The following is a 17,656-nucleotide window of genomic DNA, read 5'->3' as shown; positions in this document are numbered from 1 at the left end:
AGCCTGTAAGTTATTGATTCAGCTCATCTGGGCAGCTAAGGTGGGGATTCAAGACATAAGCCATATATGTCAGTCTGAAGCAACTTTGCTCCCAGAATAGTTTTTATAGATTTGGATTTTAACATTTTGCTGTACAGAGAAAAAAAAAAATTAAGCAACCGACCCACATAGTCTGACACTGCTGAGTGCTCTGCTCAGTTCTGTGCTCTTCCTTGGACGGCTTATTTTGTTTACTTTTTGTTATAGCAACTATTATGAGCTCTAAATGACAAACTCATTTGTGGAACCACGTTCATGGCCTCTTCCCCAGTCTCAGGCTGCAGCAAGCGACTGACCTCCTACAGTAGTTTTTCATGGAAAGGGCTAGTTCTGCTCTCCTCTATGTACACTGACACAATGGGCCAGAGTCATTAAATCACCTATCTGCCGATTTTGAGTGTATCGTCCGCGAAATCAGTCTGTACATGTTCAGAATCAGACGATACGCAACAGAACGCAGCCACGTCCAAGTTATCTTCAAGCGAAAACGCCATTTACTGCAGCCTTCGAGTGCGTGGAGGAAACGGGGTGGGGGATGGGTGGATGCACCTAGACAGTGTACAGTAAGGGTGTTACCACATCCAAGTCAGATTCGGGAGCACACAGCAGTACGCTGGTTTTCTGATTTATCTTTTGCACCAGCTAGGGGTCTGGTCTAAGTCCTGAGTCCTAGTTATGTCAGTCGCGTATGCATGCTACAACATGTGTAGAACTGTAAAAGATGGCTGCTGTGTACAGCAGGCACTAAGTACAACCTAATGTTTTTCAAGAAAAAAAACCAAAAACGAATTTAAAAAAATTCCAGGTAAATGACTACAATATTGACAGGTAACATTAATTGAATGTATAATTTTTCTATGCATTCTTTTGAGATTTTATATTTCACATAGGTATTCTACGTGTACAATACCTATGTATAGTGCCTGGTCTAGTAGAGTAGAGCAGTCCTACCCCCGTAGTAATCACCGTACGTATCTTGAGATCCGCTCCTTGTAGACTTCAGAGTACCCAGAGCTGCGTTATGAGCAGTTTAAAATAAACGCACATTGCGCTCAGTATGCGTTCCTTAATGACTCTGGCTCATTGTCTTCTCCCATCACTTCTATACAGCCTAGGGCTTCTCAGTCCAGTCTACGGGTCCTGCATCCATAAGGTTTCTTCAAAATAACCTATAACTTTAGTCCATAGCTAAGACTCTTTCCCTTTCTCCCTCTTTAGATGCATCTGCACTGCTACCAATCTTTATGCCCCGCGCACGTCATAACAGGAAGGACTGAAATGTGAGATGTCAACGCTTGAGTGGGAAAAATTGCTTTTTTTTTCTGTTCTTTAGCCATAATTAACTCAAAGCAACAAAACCATAGACACATCCAGATTTATAAAAAGATTGCCTTAGGTAATCAGACAAGAATTCATTTAAATAAGAAGCATTGTTTAAATATACATCTTTGTATAAAACCAACATCAGTGTGTACTTTCCCCTCCTTCCATGTGATAGCCGTAGGAAAAACAGTGTAAAACTGTGGAATGGATGAAAGCGATTCTTCACCTTTGTTTTTTGTTACAGTATCCTAGTGAATGGATGAATTCTCTTACGGTGAGGTCATCCAAGAATGTTGGTGCTGTTGCTTCCATTTCTCTGGCTTCCAAGCTTGGGCAGTGGTTTGGTTAGTGTGTATATAACTGCCTGTTTTGCATGGCATTTGACAGATAACACAATTACTTAGAGGCTCTAAGCCAGGAGCAGATGGGTCATTCTGGGAAATGAATTGAAACTGGTTGCTCTGCCCACTCTGACAGTTGTTGTTGGAGCTCCAGGAGAATTTTTTTAAAAAAAAAAAAATACAGCACCAGAATGCCAGGGAACCTCTCAGTAGGTGAATTAATCTGTGCACGGAGTCCCCACAAACATTACAAAAAAGATGAAGCAGCTTTAAATCAATAAGTCTCACATGGGATTAATTTATGTAGTTTCATGAAATCTGATTAGTTTATAAATAGGTTTTTCCTGCTACTCAATTCAGACTGCTGATGACGGGCAGATGATGCACTGGGTGGGGGGCTGTGAATAGACAACAGACTGCATAATTCCAGCGCAGAGTCTGCACCAAGTGCTAGATACTCCCTACTAGACACTGTATCTAGCAACTTATTACACAAAGCACACGGGTTATATTTACATAGGGTTAACCACCACCAATACACAAAAACCTTCACAGTCGACTTATCTTTATTTCCTCCAAGGAGGGGCATTATGTGTGCTGCCCACCTCAGTACAGTGCTGTGGGCATTTATAAAACAGTTCCTAAATAGCCACTTCTAGATTATACTTGTGTCTCTCCTTGTTCTACTTTCTGCACCAAATTATCAAAGCAGTCTCTCATTTACTACTATTGGTGTATGGCATAAAAAGTAGAGATGCTCAGGCTCGGTTCCCCGAGAACCGAATATACCCGAACTTAGCAGATCTGAGTACCGAGACGAGCTGGTTTTGTACCTTCGCGCTTTTTCAGGTTTGAAAACGAGACAAACCATCATCATTACGTCGTCGGATCTCGCAATGTTTGGATTCCTTTTTAAGATCCAACATAACAGTTTGGGCCCAAGGACAATTCCATCTTGCACCATTTTTCTTTCCTGCCACTGCTGTGTGCCAATGTGTCCTAGATGTGCTAGGAACTGCCGTGTGTTAGTGTCATTGCTCTGTCGCTTACCATCCAGCCAGGTCGCTGCAGTCTTTGTCCGAAAGTGTATGAAAATATTGTGACTTGTGAGGTGGTCAAAATTGACTGCAAATGACTTAAAATTAGTGTTATAGAGGTTAATAATAATGTAGAAACAAGAAGAAAAAATAATAAAAAAAAAAAAAAAAAGCAAAATTATGTGATTTTAGCATATTTAGGATTTTTTCTAAAAAATCCAAAACCAAAACACAAGGGCGGTTTTGCTAAAACCAAAACACGAAGCTAATCCAGATCCAAAACCAGTTCACGGGGGTCAGTGAGCATCTCTAATAAAAAGGGTTATATGCTGTATGCACAATACTACTTCTCTTTATCTGTATGCTTAATCCAAATCTGTTCCTTTTCTGTATGTATGAGCAACTGCACAATATTATTACACTTATTCTGTATGTGTCTATCAGCATCTGTTCTGTCTGTATATAGGAATCAATACACAGTGCCACCTCCCTAATTCTGTATGCATCAGATGTTCTGTTCTACATGTATGGACAACAGGAAAAAGGAGTCATTATGAATGAAAAACTAATCATTATTCTGATTCAGTGTGATTATGCCAGTTACAATAAGGCCTGAGGTGCTTATGTGCTCTACATTAGGTTGCACTCATAGGCAAACCGAGGGGGGGTTCCTAGTGCCTGGAAACCCACCTCCAAGCCTGAGGCACTGTATAATTGAGGTGGCTGGACCCTGCCCCCGCTTCACACGGCTCCGCTTGAAAAGGGAGAGCTGCGTGCACCTAACAGTAGTGCACGCAGCCTTACCCATGTGTATTATGGGGATAGGAATAGTTGGAGAGCAGCCAAGCACGCTCTAAAATTATAGCCACGCCCCCATGCATGCTGGTCACGCCCACTGGCTGCGTGGTGTGGAAACCCCCCTCTACAAATCCTGCATTTGCCCCTGGACTATATTGCATTATTATTGTAGTGTATAGCACCCAGAGAGGTGATTCAGGGAAAGGAAGTAATAAGTAATGTACATGAGGACGAGGGTATTTAATAAAATAATCACGGAATTTTAGGACTGTTTCACTCAGTTTATAACAGATCATAATAAACTTGTTTATCGCTCACCTGTCGCTCCCAGCGGATGTCCCTTAGAGATCAAACCTCCACTGGGATTGATAACCCAGCGACCTCCATATGTGTTATCTCCTCTGTCAATCAATTCTCCAGCTCCTCCTGCAAGAGACATCACATGGTAAATCTCTAAGGTATTCTCATATAGTGCAGTCAGGTATAGCGAGAGGTTTATTTAAAGGGATACATACACCTAAAAACAGATGATCGTAAATCAACAAGCAGCTAATAACATTCACTTATTAATATAATTAACTCAAAGAAGTGGAGCTATGCCCAGTGCGAGCTAGTGTTCTAGCGGCTGAGAAGAGCGGCTACATTTAGCGGTCTGTAGGTGATGATCTGCCTCACACCCACAGTTTTATCTCAGATATATACATTTTTATTAAGCTCCTGAAACTTTAACATATCTATATATAAATAAATAATATATTTGTGAATATTCTTAGTAGTTCCTTTATAAACTAACATGGATGAAGTTTTGAAGGGGCAAACAAAACCCAATTTAAAAGCACTGTAAGGTTTCTTTCAAAGTTATTTGTGCATTAATTATCTGTGTACTATATGGGAACCACATTGCTTAATCTTACCCCACTTGTAATGAAATTCCTGTCACACCTGGAACCGTGCCCATTGTGTGGCCTAAGTGATCTTTACAATGAGAGAATATGTCGTAAACTGAGCCATGAGATTTGAACTGAAAATTTCTGAGAGACGAGAGAAGGTCTTGGGTAGGGTAACCCAGCGAGCCAATTATCAGAGCCCCATATACACAAGTATTTTGTTTCACAAGTGGGGAAAAAAAATAAATGAATTTCTGGTGTTGTTGGGGGGGGGGGGGGGGTTAAGCAGTTTGACCAATAAGAAGCCACAATTTCCATTACATCACAGAGGCTGTGACTTTTGATTGATCTTCCTTGATGTGATGACAAAGTCTCTGTACAGCGCTGCGGAATTAGTGGCGCTGTATAAATAAATGATGATTGTTATCTTTCCGCTCACAACCCTCTCTCTTATCTATATAAAAGAGATGAGCAGATCTTCCATGACTATCACTGAGTGGAGCTATAATCCGCATATAAAGCTCTACATAATGTGAAAAAATAAGCAATGCTTCCGTATATTCAAACAAGCACTGGCCTATTATCCTTGTATATGAACGAGCAGAAATAGAGAAAAATGTGTGTAAAGCATCTGGATTACCTGGAGGGCAGAGCCCCAGTGCCTCGTAGGTAATGAGCTCGTTAGCAGAAAAACAGTCATGAAGTTCGATCACATCCACATTCTCCGGTCTCACCCCAGCTGTCTGATAACACTTGTCTGCTGCAATCTTGGTCATGTCGTATCCAACCTAGAAAGGATAAAGAGAAAGGTTTGGAGCATAATGAGGGCTGGTCCTCAAGTAAGAGAACAATAAAAGGGTAACAGAGCAGAGGACCGCACTGACATTACACAATTCAGGGGTTTAAGAGAGGAAATATAGCCAGTGTGGAAGTATAGTCTGTGTGAAACACAAGTGTTGGTTTAAATAAAGTTAAAGATGTTAGAAAAAAAAAAAAAAAAAGGGTTTGAGCGAACGGTTTGGACACCTTGTAAAGAGACATAATGGAGAGCATACTTACCGCCTTGATGCAGCTCTCCTCAGCAAAGGTGCTAGAGGTGTCAGTGACCATCTCCTGTGCCACGATCTCCACTGCCTGGCGCTGCAACCCATGCTTCCGCACAAAGTCTCCACTTGCCAAAATGGCTGCTGCTGCGCCATCAGAAGTCGGGCTGCACAAAAACGTTAACAAAAGTTAAAATCATGGGTGAAGTTCTGATCTCAAAATTGCTGGTAATTACTTATTAGATCAGACTTGAATGGTGCCTGGACAACTCTGCAAAGCCGTCCTGAAAATCAAATAATTGCTAGGGCCCGACACAAAATGATATACAAATTAGATATACAAATGTTCACAACCGCTTAAACAGCATATTAAATCCATTATATTGATTGAAAATATATATAACACTGCATATTTAAAAAGATCGATCACGGCAGCCATTTTTTGGGTTGAATCAGTCATGAGAATGTAGCCCATTCCCATGAATAATAACTTGGCTCAAAAAAAATGGATGCCCCCCATAGTGTGTACAAGTGGCAGATTTCCTCAGTAAACAAATAATAATAATAATAATAAAAATACAAAAAAAATCTGTTCTCTGGATGCCATGAACAGATCCCACATTTCACAGTACAGTGTATGACAGGAAAACAAGCAAAAGAAGAAACGTCAATGTTTGTACCTTGGTAAAAACAAATAAAAATCACAAGTCAGTGAAATGTAAACATGGTTAAATCATATTTACACTGTTCACGAGTGATCATCACTACTGCCTCATGGGATAGAGGATTGCAGAGTGAACCATTGTGAATGATTTCAGTCAGAGCTATCAGCAATCCTACTACACAAGAGTGAAAGAATTTGTCCCTTTCCAATTCTGTCTGCATTACAAGGATGTACTGTGGTGTCTTCTGCATGAGCTGTAACAGATTTCACTACTGGACCTTTGATCCTAATGGGGGATTTAAGGACACAGGACAAGACACGGATGTGTTTGAAGAGTCTCCACGTGGCACAATAACATATGTTCCATATCGAGCCGCCTCATCTGTTGACCATATAAAATGTTAAAATAAACCTAGCGTCACATACCAGCACTGAAGGACCGTGAGGTAATCAAAGACTTTGCGGGAATTTTTCACTTGATCTAGGCTGTATTCCTCTTGAAACTGTGATAATCTGCAGTGAGGGGAGAAGGTACCAGGGGGGAGTAAATAATGTACAAAAGGTCAGTGGAGCAAAAAACATTTGCAGTCACAAAGGATCATTTAAGAATCACAAAATCTGCCGATGTGCAATTTCACCTATCTAGCCACCTTGCCCATTTCAAGATGCGCCCCTGCTTTCCCAGCTTTGGAAACACCTCTATAAAATCAGCCTGCGCCCAGTAAAAACATTGCATCATTGTCCAAGATACCCCCACTTTGTTTTTTTAAACTTTAATGTTTTTTCTCCTAAAATACAGCTCTGTTTAACTTCATTGATCCCATCGGCTTGTGTGATCCGAGACCCGGCAGATGTCCCCATCTTGGCCGGCATGTGAATTGCTTCTTTTTGGCCCCACTTCCAGTGGCATCGTACCCTTGGAGCTGGGGCTAAATGATGTGTCCTATCGAGGCCCAAATCCTGCCCACTTCACTAGGAAGTAGGCAGGATGCAAGAGGACAACCAGCTCCCCCAGGAGTCCGGGAAATACACCAGATATTCAGAAAAGGGAAAAGGGAAAAGGGAGACTAGGCAAGTTTGCACAAAATTAGACACTGGTGCAAAGTTAGTTGCGCAATGTAATAAAAGGGTATATGTACTGCAATTCTTAAAATGACCTCTACTAACTGATTGCATATAGTAAACATTACAAACCAAGAGGGACATTAGCAGCAAGATGAGAAATATTCAACAGCAAGGTTAAAGTAAGCAAAGTGCATGCTGTGATTAGAGGAAGTGAAAGACACATTTGGAACACAGACCAATAAAGGGCGCAGGGTCACAGAGAAAGGCTATAACATAACACTGCATAAGGGGCGATTTAGAGTTAGATACAAGTTCATTTGTGCATCTTACATTTTATGCATCACAAAAATGTATTGCTCTGTACACAACTTGAGCCAGTAGTTTTGACTTCTTGTATCTAACACACCTGCAGCCCCTTTGGCTTCCAGAGGTGAATTAGAGACATCTAAGTGTAGTACAGCAAGAGTGTTTGGGCACAAGCTAATTATAACCCTTCATAATTATTCTAAGTTACACTGATCTTTTAAATAAGTGCCTTACCAAGCGTACTTTCTGCACTTACACAAGACAGGGGCAGTTTTGTAGTTGGCGATTATGATTGACACCTACTTGCTTCAGACACATTTATATGTAAGATTTAAGGCTGTGTGCAACGTAAGGGACGTGCAACTCAAGATACAGAAGTGGAGACGCAACAGTTGCAAACAGTTACATTAAAGCCGATTACATAGTCTTAATTTCAATGACACTCTTACAAACAGCCATTTCCTGGCCAGTACATAACATTGAGGACATCTTGTACAAGACTCACGGGTTGTTTGTGGAATGCTTGTGATTCTTCCAAGCGATCTTTGCAAAATGGTCTAGCTTTGTTCCTACGCAGAAAAATAAAACAGAATTTGGCAGGTGACATACAAACAATCTAAGTAGTATGGCCATTTTCCTGCCCATTGTATTTAGCCTCTTGAGTGATGCCAAAAGTACACAGCGAAAACTATGTACTGAGTAAAAGACAAACAAAACAAAAAAGTACAATTATAAAAAAAAATGAATTTTTACTGACCGCATCAAATAATTAAAGTTTCCATCAAAATTAGTTATTGACGGGTAGGTATAATACATTAAAAACCTCCCTTTTTTGCAACGCAAATTCCCAGCAAAAAGCCCACTATGTCCGCATAGACGCTTACTGTACCAATGATTCCTGGGTATTTATGCTAATAAGTCTTGTCCCATGGGAGTGATTAAACAAATCTTTCTGGTCCCTTCCTCAGTTCTGTGTGAAACATTAATCTGTTGAGTAAGGTGTATAAAGTTCCATACGTTTAAGTGCTTACTTTGGCCAGAGCCACTCCACGCTGTCCTATATTCTTGACAATTTCTTTAGAAGTGCTTAGGGATTTCAGCTGTTTGTCCTCTACAGCTGGTCAAACGCCAAATGTTCAGGACAGACAACCTGGCTGTGTTACTTCTCGGCCTTTTGGCTAAGATCAAGTGCAGTTGTGGCAGAGCTGTACTTGGTCCTCTGGCTAGGGAAGGTTGCATTGAAAGCCCGGGAATAATAATAATAGTACCCCAAGGAGACCATAAATCACAGGTCTAGCACCTTAAACATGTGATTTTGTTGGCACACTGCGCATTAGACCACTTTCTTTTACGCATTCGCCTTCCTTTTTGCCCTCGCCTTATGGCCGGGCAGGAAACTTTTTATAAACAACCAGCCATTTGGCTGGGGCCGTAACCACACGGCACTATTTATTTTTTCTTCATTATGTCACTTTCACTTTTATGGGTTTTTTTCCACTGATTTTAGGAGTGTGGCTATTGTCCTAATGGGCTCCACATCTCCAAAGATCTAGGGGGGGGGGGGGGGGGGAGAAAGGGCTGTGTGGCCCTTAGATTCCAGCCCCCCTGAAACCATCTAAGCCCTCCCTTTCGGGTATGAGCAAGTCTGTCGTGCCCTGGGTGAAGCTCCAGGAGAAACCCCCCTAACCCTTGCAGCAAATGGAATCTGAAGACCTTTGCCCCCCGGGGACTAGGGGGGGGGGTGCTCTTTTGAGGAGGGCCATGTGCCGCACCCTTTTGTGCACCTTTTTAGCCACATTGGGACACGAAAGCACTGTTCTTGGGCTTTTTTTATTATTATTATTAATTTTTATTTATAGGGCGCCACTAGGTATCCGTAGCGCCGTACAGGGACAGACAGAAACACGATACAGGGCGAGACAGCACGGTACAGTTAACAAAAAGCACAGTAACTCAGAAGCTCGATGTACAACTAGATGAGAGGTGAGAGCCCCCAGCGGAGTAGAGAAGGGGGTAGGAGGGCAGGAGGACCTCACGGAAGAGACAAGGAGCTGGAGAGCAGAGTTAAGGTGGGGGAGAACAGAAGGAGAGGAGGCCCTGCTCGAAGGAGCGTACAATCTAAGGGGAGGGTAGGACGGACAGAGACGCAATGGTAGGAGGAAATGGGGAAAGAGGAGGCTGAGACGGAGAGGAGGGGAGAGGAGAAAGAAAAGGAGGGAGGTAAGAGGGGGACAGGAGGGAGGGCAGGAGTGGGAGGGGGGTAGGGGGACCCCGGGAGGAGGTCAATTAGGTGGGGGACTGGAGGGCTTTAAGGAAAAGGTGGGTTTTTAAGGCCCGTTTGAAGCTGGACAAGTTGGGGGACGTTCTGATGGAGCGGGGGAGCTGGTTCCAGTGGAGAGGGGCAGCGCGGGAGAAGTCTTGGATGCGAGCATGGGAGGAGGTAACCAGGGGGTAAGAGAGGCGGCGGACCTTAGCCGAACGCAGAGGGCGGGATGGAACGTGAATGGAGATTAGGTTGGAGAGGTAGGGAGCAGTGGAGTTGGAGAGGGCCTTGAAAGTAAGAGTGAGGAGCTTGAACACGATTCTGTAGGGGAAGGGGAGCCAGTGGAGGGATTGGTAGAGGGGGGAGACAGAAGAGGAGCGGCGAGAAAGGAAAATGAGCCGAGCGGCAGCATTGAGTACGGAGCGAAATGAGAGCGGGGGAGGCCAGTAAGGAGGAGGTTACAGTAGTCCAAGCGGGAGATAATAAGAGAGTGGACAAGAGCTTTAGTGGCATCTTGGGAGAGGAAGGGCCGAACGCGTGCGATGTTGCGCAGCTGGAAGCGGCAGGATTTAGCGAGAGAGAGGATATGAGGGGCAAAGGAGAGAGAGAAAGAGAGAGAGAGAGAGAGGGCTTGCAATAATAATAAGAAAAATCTGATTGTGTTGCAACCAAACTGCCCCAACTTTGCACCAAGTGTAGGATTAAATCCACCAATTAAATAAAAATTGGCTGCTTAGTTAGAATATCTCCCTTGTGGTTCTCAATTTTTTTTATTATTTTTTTGCATGCAGGGAACATACTGGTTAGCACCCATATACTAAGCAGCTTTACAAGGATGTAAAGAAAACTACCACTCTCTCTTGCATTAAGCATTTTGTTAGCGTCTATTTAGCCTTGGGGTTTACATGTGCATCTACTGCTAATGACTAATCTGTCCGATTCAGTCTGAATGACCTAAAGTCCACACAGACTGGTATCGGTCAATAGGTTGATGGCTCATTTCCGAAAACTAGGTATTGGATCTTTATATCCCTGTGCAATACAATGTTTCAGATGTCAGATCTGTGGATTAACTGTAATTGCATTTAGCAGCATAATCAAAACTTAAAAGGACTTTACAAAAAAACTCCAGACTACTGTGGGAAGAAAGCTGCCCATACAAACATAGATACTATGGGCAGTACGGTGGCACAGTGGTTAGCACTTCTGCCTTACAGCACCGGGGTCATGAGCTTGATTCCTGACCATGGCCTTATCTGTGTGGAGTTTGTATGTTCTCCCCATGTTTGCGTGGGTTTCCTCCGGGTGCTCTGGTTTTCTCCCACACTCCAAAAAAACATACTAGTAGGTTAATTGGTTGCTATTAAATTGACCTTAGTCTCTCTTAGTGTGTGTATATTAGGGAATTTAGACTGTAAGCTCCATTGGGGCAGGGACTAATGCAAGCGAGTTCTCTGTACAGCGCTTCGGAATTAGTGGCGCTACGTAAATAACTGCTGATGATACTATTAGAAGAAATACAGACATTTGCTAATCCAAATATATTCTGCTGAAAACACAGGTTAATAAAATGGTGCCAGTCTGCAAGTAGAATCATGACTAGAAACATGTACCATTTATTAGCAGTAAAGTGTACTCCACCAATCAGCGCTGCCCTTCACCACAGCTCAATATATTACCATATTTCTCCATATGTTCAAGACCAGCTCTTCCAAACAATTGAGGAGCCAAAGGTGCGGCTTCCAGGCCATACTTGTTTGCTACAACCTCCACATGTCTATCCATGGGGTTGGTCCGGTCAGTGAACTAAAATACAAAAGTAGAACATAATCTGCCCTATTACTAAACACGTGTCTTATGAGTATTATGGACTAACTCAAATATTATACAGATAAATATTTAATAGTTTAGTCTTAAATTTTCAGTTTTTTTCCCTTCAGATTAGTTGACTGTGGTTCAGCTATAAAGAGATTATGAACCAATTTTGACTCAATCCATACACCATGACTGAGAAGACAATTTGTGAATCAATGGAAATATTTTGTCTGTTGCTCTATGGATGAAATACATCATTTATAAATGCTGATTAGATAAAAGTGCTTTCAGTCAACCAGACACGTGTAGTGATAACACGCTTGACCCAAATGAACCACTACATAATTTACCTAAAATAATTGAACTCCATTTCTAACCCATTGTTATTGAGAAAGGTTATACAACAATAGCAAATGAATGTACCAACCATGGGTTTTAAAGATCCTCGCTGCATCTTCTCGAACCCGAGAGCCAGAACACAGTCTGCCAATCCTGGAGAGAAACACAGAATCACATAAATCAGAGAGCTGTATCCATGGTAACGAAAGTGTAAAAATACATATCCACAGGGAAATCATGTCAAAGTCAAATACAGTATTTACCACACCCCACAACACCAGCCTTGTATACCATGGTAAAGATGACCCTGACCAGTGGTGAGAAATACCAACACCAACTGTGTACACACAATCACTAGATGGCACCACCAAAGCAGAACCTATAGCGGTAAATCCGTACACCCACACAAAGGCTACACATTTTACTAATACTGGGTGGAGTAACAAAAGCCTTGGTAGAACACAATACATCACACTCATTTTATCTGTGGCTGACATGGCGGTGGGACGAGTATCTTCCAGGTGCTACATTGTGCCAGTAGCCGCCTGGTTATTTCGGTGTCAAAATTCTCAGAAGCGTCCAATACTTTTCCAGTTCTCACCTCCCTGGACCAACTGTCTGCCCATGAAGAGAGCTGTGGAGCCAGTGGAGCAATTGTTGTTGACATTGATGATGGGGATTCCTGTGAGCCCCAGACTGTGATAAATCGCCCGCTGCCCACTTGTTGAATCACCTACAAAAAAAAACCAAAAAACAAAAAAAGTCTTAACAGAGACCTGTATAATATGTAGGGGACAGAACATTGTAAGAAAACAGATAGAGGTACACGTCACTTTTTAAATAAAAGATGCAGTTGTATGGCAGCACTGGAAAGAAATGTCATTATTAAAATGTGCAACTGCTTTAGTGTGTCCAGGTACAAATTTGAATAGTCATGTATAAGGACTGGCTGGTTGTGTTTAATTGCTTGTTTCAATCTAATTTTATTAGTAAATAGCATTTTAAATGTTCAATATTTTTTTATTTTTTTTTAAGAATTCTTCATTTTGGTTTCTTACGAAAATACACATAACAGTACAAATGAACCGTAAATAGAAAACCACAAAAATAAGGAAAAATAACCAACTCAAACATGAAGTGAAGTGAACATGAAGCATCAACAGGAAACTCAGTAGTAGAACATAGGACCAGATTTTTGAGGGTAAGGAAAAGTGGAGACTGAAATGGGTGGGGGGCTGTACAGGGAGTCGGAGTGTGGGGAGTAATGATACAGGACTAATAAGGAACTAATAAGGACAGTGTCCTTGAGAACACACAATCATGTAGGATTCGCTAAGTGCTGGGTAGGTGGTAGAGGTAGCATCACTGAACTAGAATTTTAGTGTTGTATTTCTCACCATGCATTGGAGGAATCAGGAGGCAGAGTAGAGGCCTGCACTCTGCAAACAGCCATGGAGCCAATACCTGGTTAAATGCATAACTTCTAACGTGGAAATAGCACATTATTTCCTCCATGGGCTCTATATGCCAAATTTGTTTTTTTAGCACTGAGAAGGACAGTAGAAGTGCGCTTTTCATGTCTGTCTGTTTTGGCCTTTTATTTATATTAGTTTTCCTGAGCTTGTACTCGCTGGTGTCTTCACATGGCTCCGGGGTCTGGTGCTATCCGCTGCACTGACTATTGCAGCTTGAACAGATGTGAAAATAGTGACAACATCCACACCCGTCGAGGACAGCTGGTAAATACATCTGAGCAATGACCCCATCTATCTGCGTGCGTGGCCGTTGTACAACCACGCCAAGTGCCGGTAAGATCTTATTGTTTTGCCAGAGCACTTAACAGCAAGACTACTTGGATGGAACCACACAAGCCACCGGAGCAGGACCGCAAAAATTTAGATTATACATATATGTAAAATACAGTGCTCAGTGATAACCCGACATCAAACTGCAAGTCTGCGAGAATGTAAAGTACTCCCTCCTCACTCCATTACAGACAGCTGACTCAAGTATACCACCAAGCTGTTAGTCGTGCTGGGACTGATTTAGAGTTGAACATAAAGATGTGTGAACAAAGATGGTGCTTCACACTAGCATTCTAAGGTCTGTATTTTGTGCTACAAGCATCTTAAGATATGTGCAACCTTAACTCTAGAACAAGTCCGGCCAACCTGTGGTTCACCAGGTGTTGTGAAACGACAAGCCCCAGCATGCTTTGCCAACTGATAGCTGTCAGGTATACTGTGACTTGTAGTTTCACAACACCTGGTGGGCCAGGCCTGATCTAGAGTATAAACGCAACCAGAACAAATGTATGTCAATCATTATCATCAGTTGCAAAACTTGCTACCCGTTTGTAGGTGCAAAATTTATATATTGCAATTAATGTTCTTCAAGATCGGTCGCACTTAAAATAAGGTGTATATCAAAGGGGTGTGCTTTTCTTGTGTCTTCACTTGTTACAGGACTGCATTTGCACGTTAACATCTATCTGATCAAGAGTAAGAAGAGACCATGGGCCCGACTCATTAAGGACAGTAAGGAAAATAATGGGACAAACAGAGAATATGTTCTCTGGGACAAACCATGTTACAATGCAAGGGGTGAAAATTAGTTTATTATTTTGCACATAAGTTAAATACTGGCTGTTTTTTTCATGTAGTACACAAATACTTCATTGTTAAACTGAAATTTAAAGTTGATCTAGGACATACCCTACCCAAACTATAAATCTGTTCCCACATTTTAAATTTACCTCCCCCACCAATGCATAATGGTTTTGCCCAGGTGCAAAGTTACTTCTTTTTTATGCTTTGTTCTCCTTAATGACTCAGGCCACATACATGCATCAATTTTGCACCAAAAGAAATCTTTGCGTTGTGCGTTTGGAGTGTTTGAGACAGCACTGTGGCTCAGTGGTTAGCACTTCTGGGCCACAGCTCTGGGGTCATAAGTTTGATTCCCGACCAGGATCTTATTTGTGTGGGTTTCCTCCCAAACGCCAAAATCATACTGGTAGTTTAACTGGTTGCTGACAAAAATGACCCATGTGTGCATGTTAGAGAAACATAGAATTTAGATTGTAAGCTCCAATGGGGCAGGGACTGATGTGAGTGACTAATTTGCTCTGTACAGCGCTGTGGAATTTATGGTGCTATATAAGTGGATGATGATGTTAGAGAAGCATCTCCAATCTAACATGGTAACCTGCTGCAGATATGTGAAAGAGACCAGGGTTGGAATATGTATTTTATATATAAAACACTCAGTATATACATACTATATAAATACACAAGTTATTTCATATATATTATTGAGCTCCATAACATACTGTCTCAGATACATTATGTTAAATAGTAAATTTACCCGCTCTTTAATTGTAAAAAATTGATTGAATACAAAATATCTTGTTCAGGATTTTTACTGAATACTTTTTTAAGTAAAGTTGAAAATACTGCAGAATGTTTTGCTTTTTTGCATTGGAAATCTTAGTCAAAGTATAGATTATAATGATTATTATAGTATACGACTCATTAATGACAGCAACAGGCAACTGTTGATTTGCTGCCCTATATTCAGTAATTATATGTGAAATTAAGTCTTTTATGTCGCAAATTAACCGCTGTCTGACCCCAAGGCTGGTATTCATTGTAGGTAATGTCATATTTATTTATAAAGTACCAACATATCCAACAGCTCTGCAGTTTTAATGAGTTTTATTAAAACAAAACCCTACCCAAGACAGTATAGATTATAAACAAAAAGGTGTTTAAAAGATTTTCATAAAGGGGAATGACATATTAAAAACATAGCTATATTAGCAGTAGAACACAACAGGACTTGTAAGATAATATAGCATAGCGTACCATACACGTAGCCTACACACGCCTGTTCCACGGAAGAGTATGGAACGCCTGCATCAGCCAGAGCTTGCTGACCTGTTACAGGAACAGAGATAACATATAGTAAGATTTACATTCACGGATTCTATTATACTTTACACTGCGGAACATTTTATAAAAGGTGAAAGGGGCCGATCCGTTTACTGAGTACGTAATGACTGACACACTGATAAGAAAGTACAATAAGTGTTTTTGGTCCTTCACAAAGCACATGTCAAATGAATTAATCATCAACTTATGTAAAGGCAGAGGGGTTTAACAGGACTATGAACACGTCAAAACAAACAAAAATAAAATTATCATTGGTCAAAGTGGAAATTTAGAAGTGGCGGAATTCCACCACCAACCATTATGATTATGGACATTTGTGCTTCAATATTTTTGAAAGGAAAAACATGCTCTCCTAAGAGATTACGCCTACATTCAGCCTAATCAAGAGTCAACCAGCTCCTCCCATCAGATGACGCCGTTCTCTTGATGTGCGAGATTTGTGTATAAATAGGTGGATTCATGCAGAAACAGGCACATTTTTGTAGCTTCCTAAATGACTCACCCGCTTCCTTGGCCATATCTGGATAGTCAACGGCATCACGAGGCTTCAAAAACTACAAGACAAACAAAAACATCTCATTATTATCTTCTATATTACTAAAGCAAACACAAGTGTGTAACATTCAGTTATGTGCTGAAAGCAACAAAAACACTACACCAAGCATCAGGGAACGGCTACTAGGAAACATTCCTCTATTAGTTTATATAAATGAAACTTGTATCACAGACCATGCTGACCAAAACCAATGTGATATGCAGCCTGAAAACAATAATAATCCAGTAAAATGATGGCAAATGCAGCCTAAAGTCTTATTCCAACCACACTAACATGATCTCGTTAGAGAGGATCTAGCCGTCATCTTGATTGGATAAATGGTAGGATCATCATCACCATTCATTTATATAGCACCACTAATTCCGCAGCACTGTACAGAGAACTCATTCACATCAGTCCCTGCCCCATTGGAGCTTACAGTCTAAATTCCCTAACATACACACAGACAGGAACTAGGGTCAATTTTGATAGCAGCCAATGTATGTGTCTATTAGTTGGGCAATGGTCAATTACATAGGCTCCTTCGTTTTCATCAGAGAGCGGATATTATGTATTCTCATTCTACTCCATGTGGAGAAAAGGTAGAAAGCTTTGCCATCATCATCAGCCATTTATATAGCGCCACTAATTCCGCAGCGCTGTACAGAGAACTCACTCACATCAGTCTCTGCCCATTGGAGCTTACGGTCTAAATTCCCTAACATACACACAGAGACTAGGGTCAATTTTAATAGCAGCCAATTATCCTACTAGTATGTTTTTGGAGTGTGGGAGGAAACCTGAGCACCCGGAGGAAACCAACGGAAACACAGGGAGAACATACAAACTCCACACAGATAAGGCCATAGTTGGGAATTGAACTCATGACCCCAGAGTGCTGTGAGGTAGAAGTGCTAACCACTTAGCCACCGTAGTTTGATCCCCTACATGCGTAGGCAAAATAGATTTTTATCCTGTTGCATGAGTGGCATGATCATCCCATATACTGCAATTTAAAGTTGAGCTAGGAAGCGCCCCCTTGTGTGGACATTTTAAATTTGCCTCCCTTGTAGTCAGCGTTTGGCTTGCATAAAGGTGGTATACATTACCGGATCATTCCATGCCAAATCACCACAAAAAAAAATAATAACTTTTCAACCTGACCATCTCAGATGTTTGTGAAATTTGGTAGGATGGTAGATGACATAAATTTACTTTCATATGTAACATTTTAGCCCTCAGTGATAC

At 41.4% G+C, this 17,656-nt stretch overlaps 1 protein-coding gene across 1 annotated transcript in view; it reads right to left on the bottom strand.

The window, feature by feature from the left end:
* The window catches only part of SCP2 (sterol carrier protein 2), a 35,066-nt gene that overhangs the window by 11,452 nt on the left and 5,958 nt on the right, over positions 1-17,656 (bottom strand). The window contains exons 2-11 of the mRNA XM_075182124.1: positions 16,376-16,427; positions 15,787-15,858; positions 12,522-12,653; positions 12,009-12,073; positions 11,446-11,572; positions 8,009-8,072; positions 6,559-6,645; positions 5,485-5,635; positions 5,066-5,213; positions 3,857-3,964 (exon numbers count right to left, since the gene is read on the bottom strand). Coding sequence (XP_075038225.1) covers positions 3,857-3,964; positions 5,066-5,213; positions 5,485-5,635; positions 6,559-6,645; positions 8,009-8,072; positions 11,446-11,572; positions 12,009-12,073; positions 12,522-12,653; positions 15,787-15,858; positions 16,376-16,427 — 1,006 coding nt within the window. The remainder of the gene's footprint in view (positions 1-3,856; positions 3,965-5,065; positions 5,214-5,484; positions 5,636-6,558; positions 6,646-8,008; positions 8,073-11,445; positions 11,573-12,008; positions 12,074-12,521; positions 12,654-15,786; positions 15,859-16,375; positions 16,428-17,656) is intronic.

The sequence above is a fragment of the Mixophyes fleayi genome, chromosome 8 (genome assembly GCF_038048845.1).
Source record: "Mixophyes fleayi isolate aMixFle1 chromosome 8, aMixFle1.hap1, whole genome shotgun sequence".
Taxonomy (NCBI): Eukaryota; Metazoa; Chordata; class Amphibia; order Anura; family Limnodynastidae; genus Mixophyes; species Mixophyes fleayi.
Note: the sequence above shows the minus strand (reverse complement) of the source record. Positions and strands in the feature narration are given on the sequence as shown.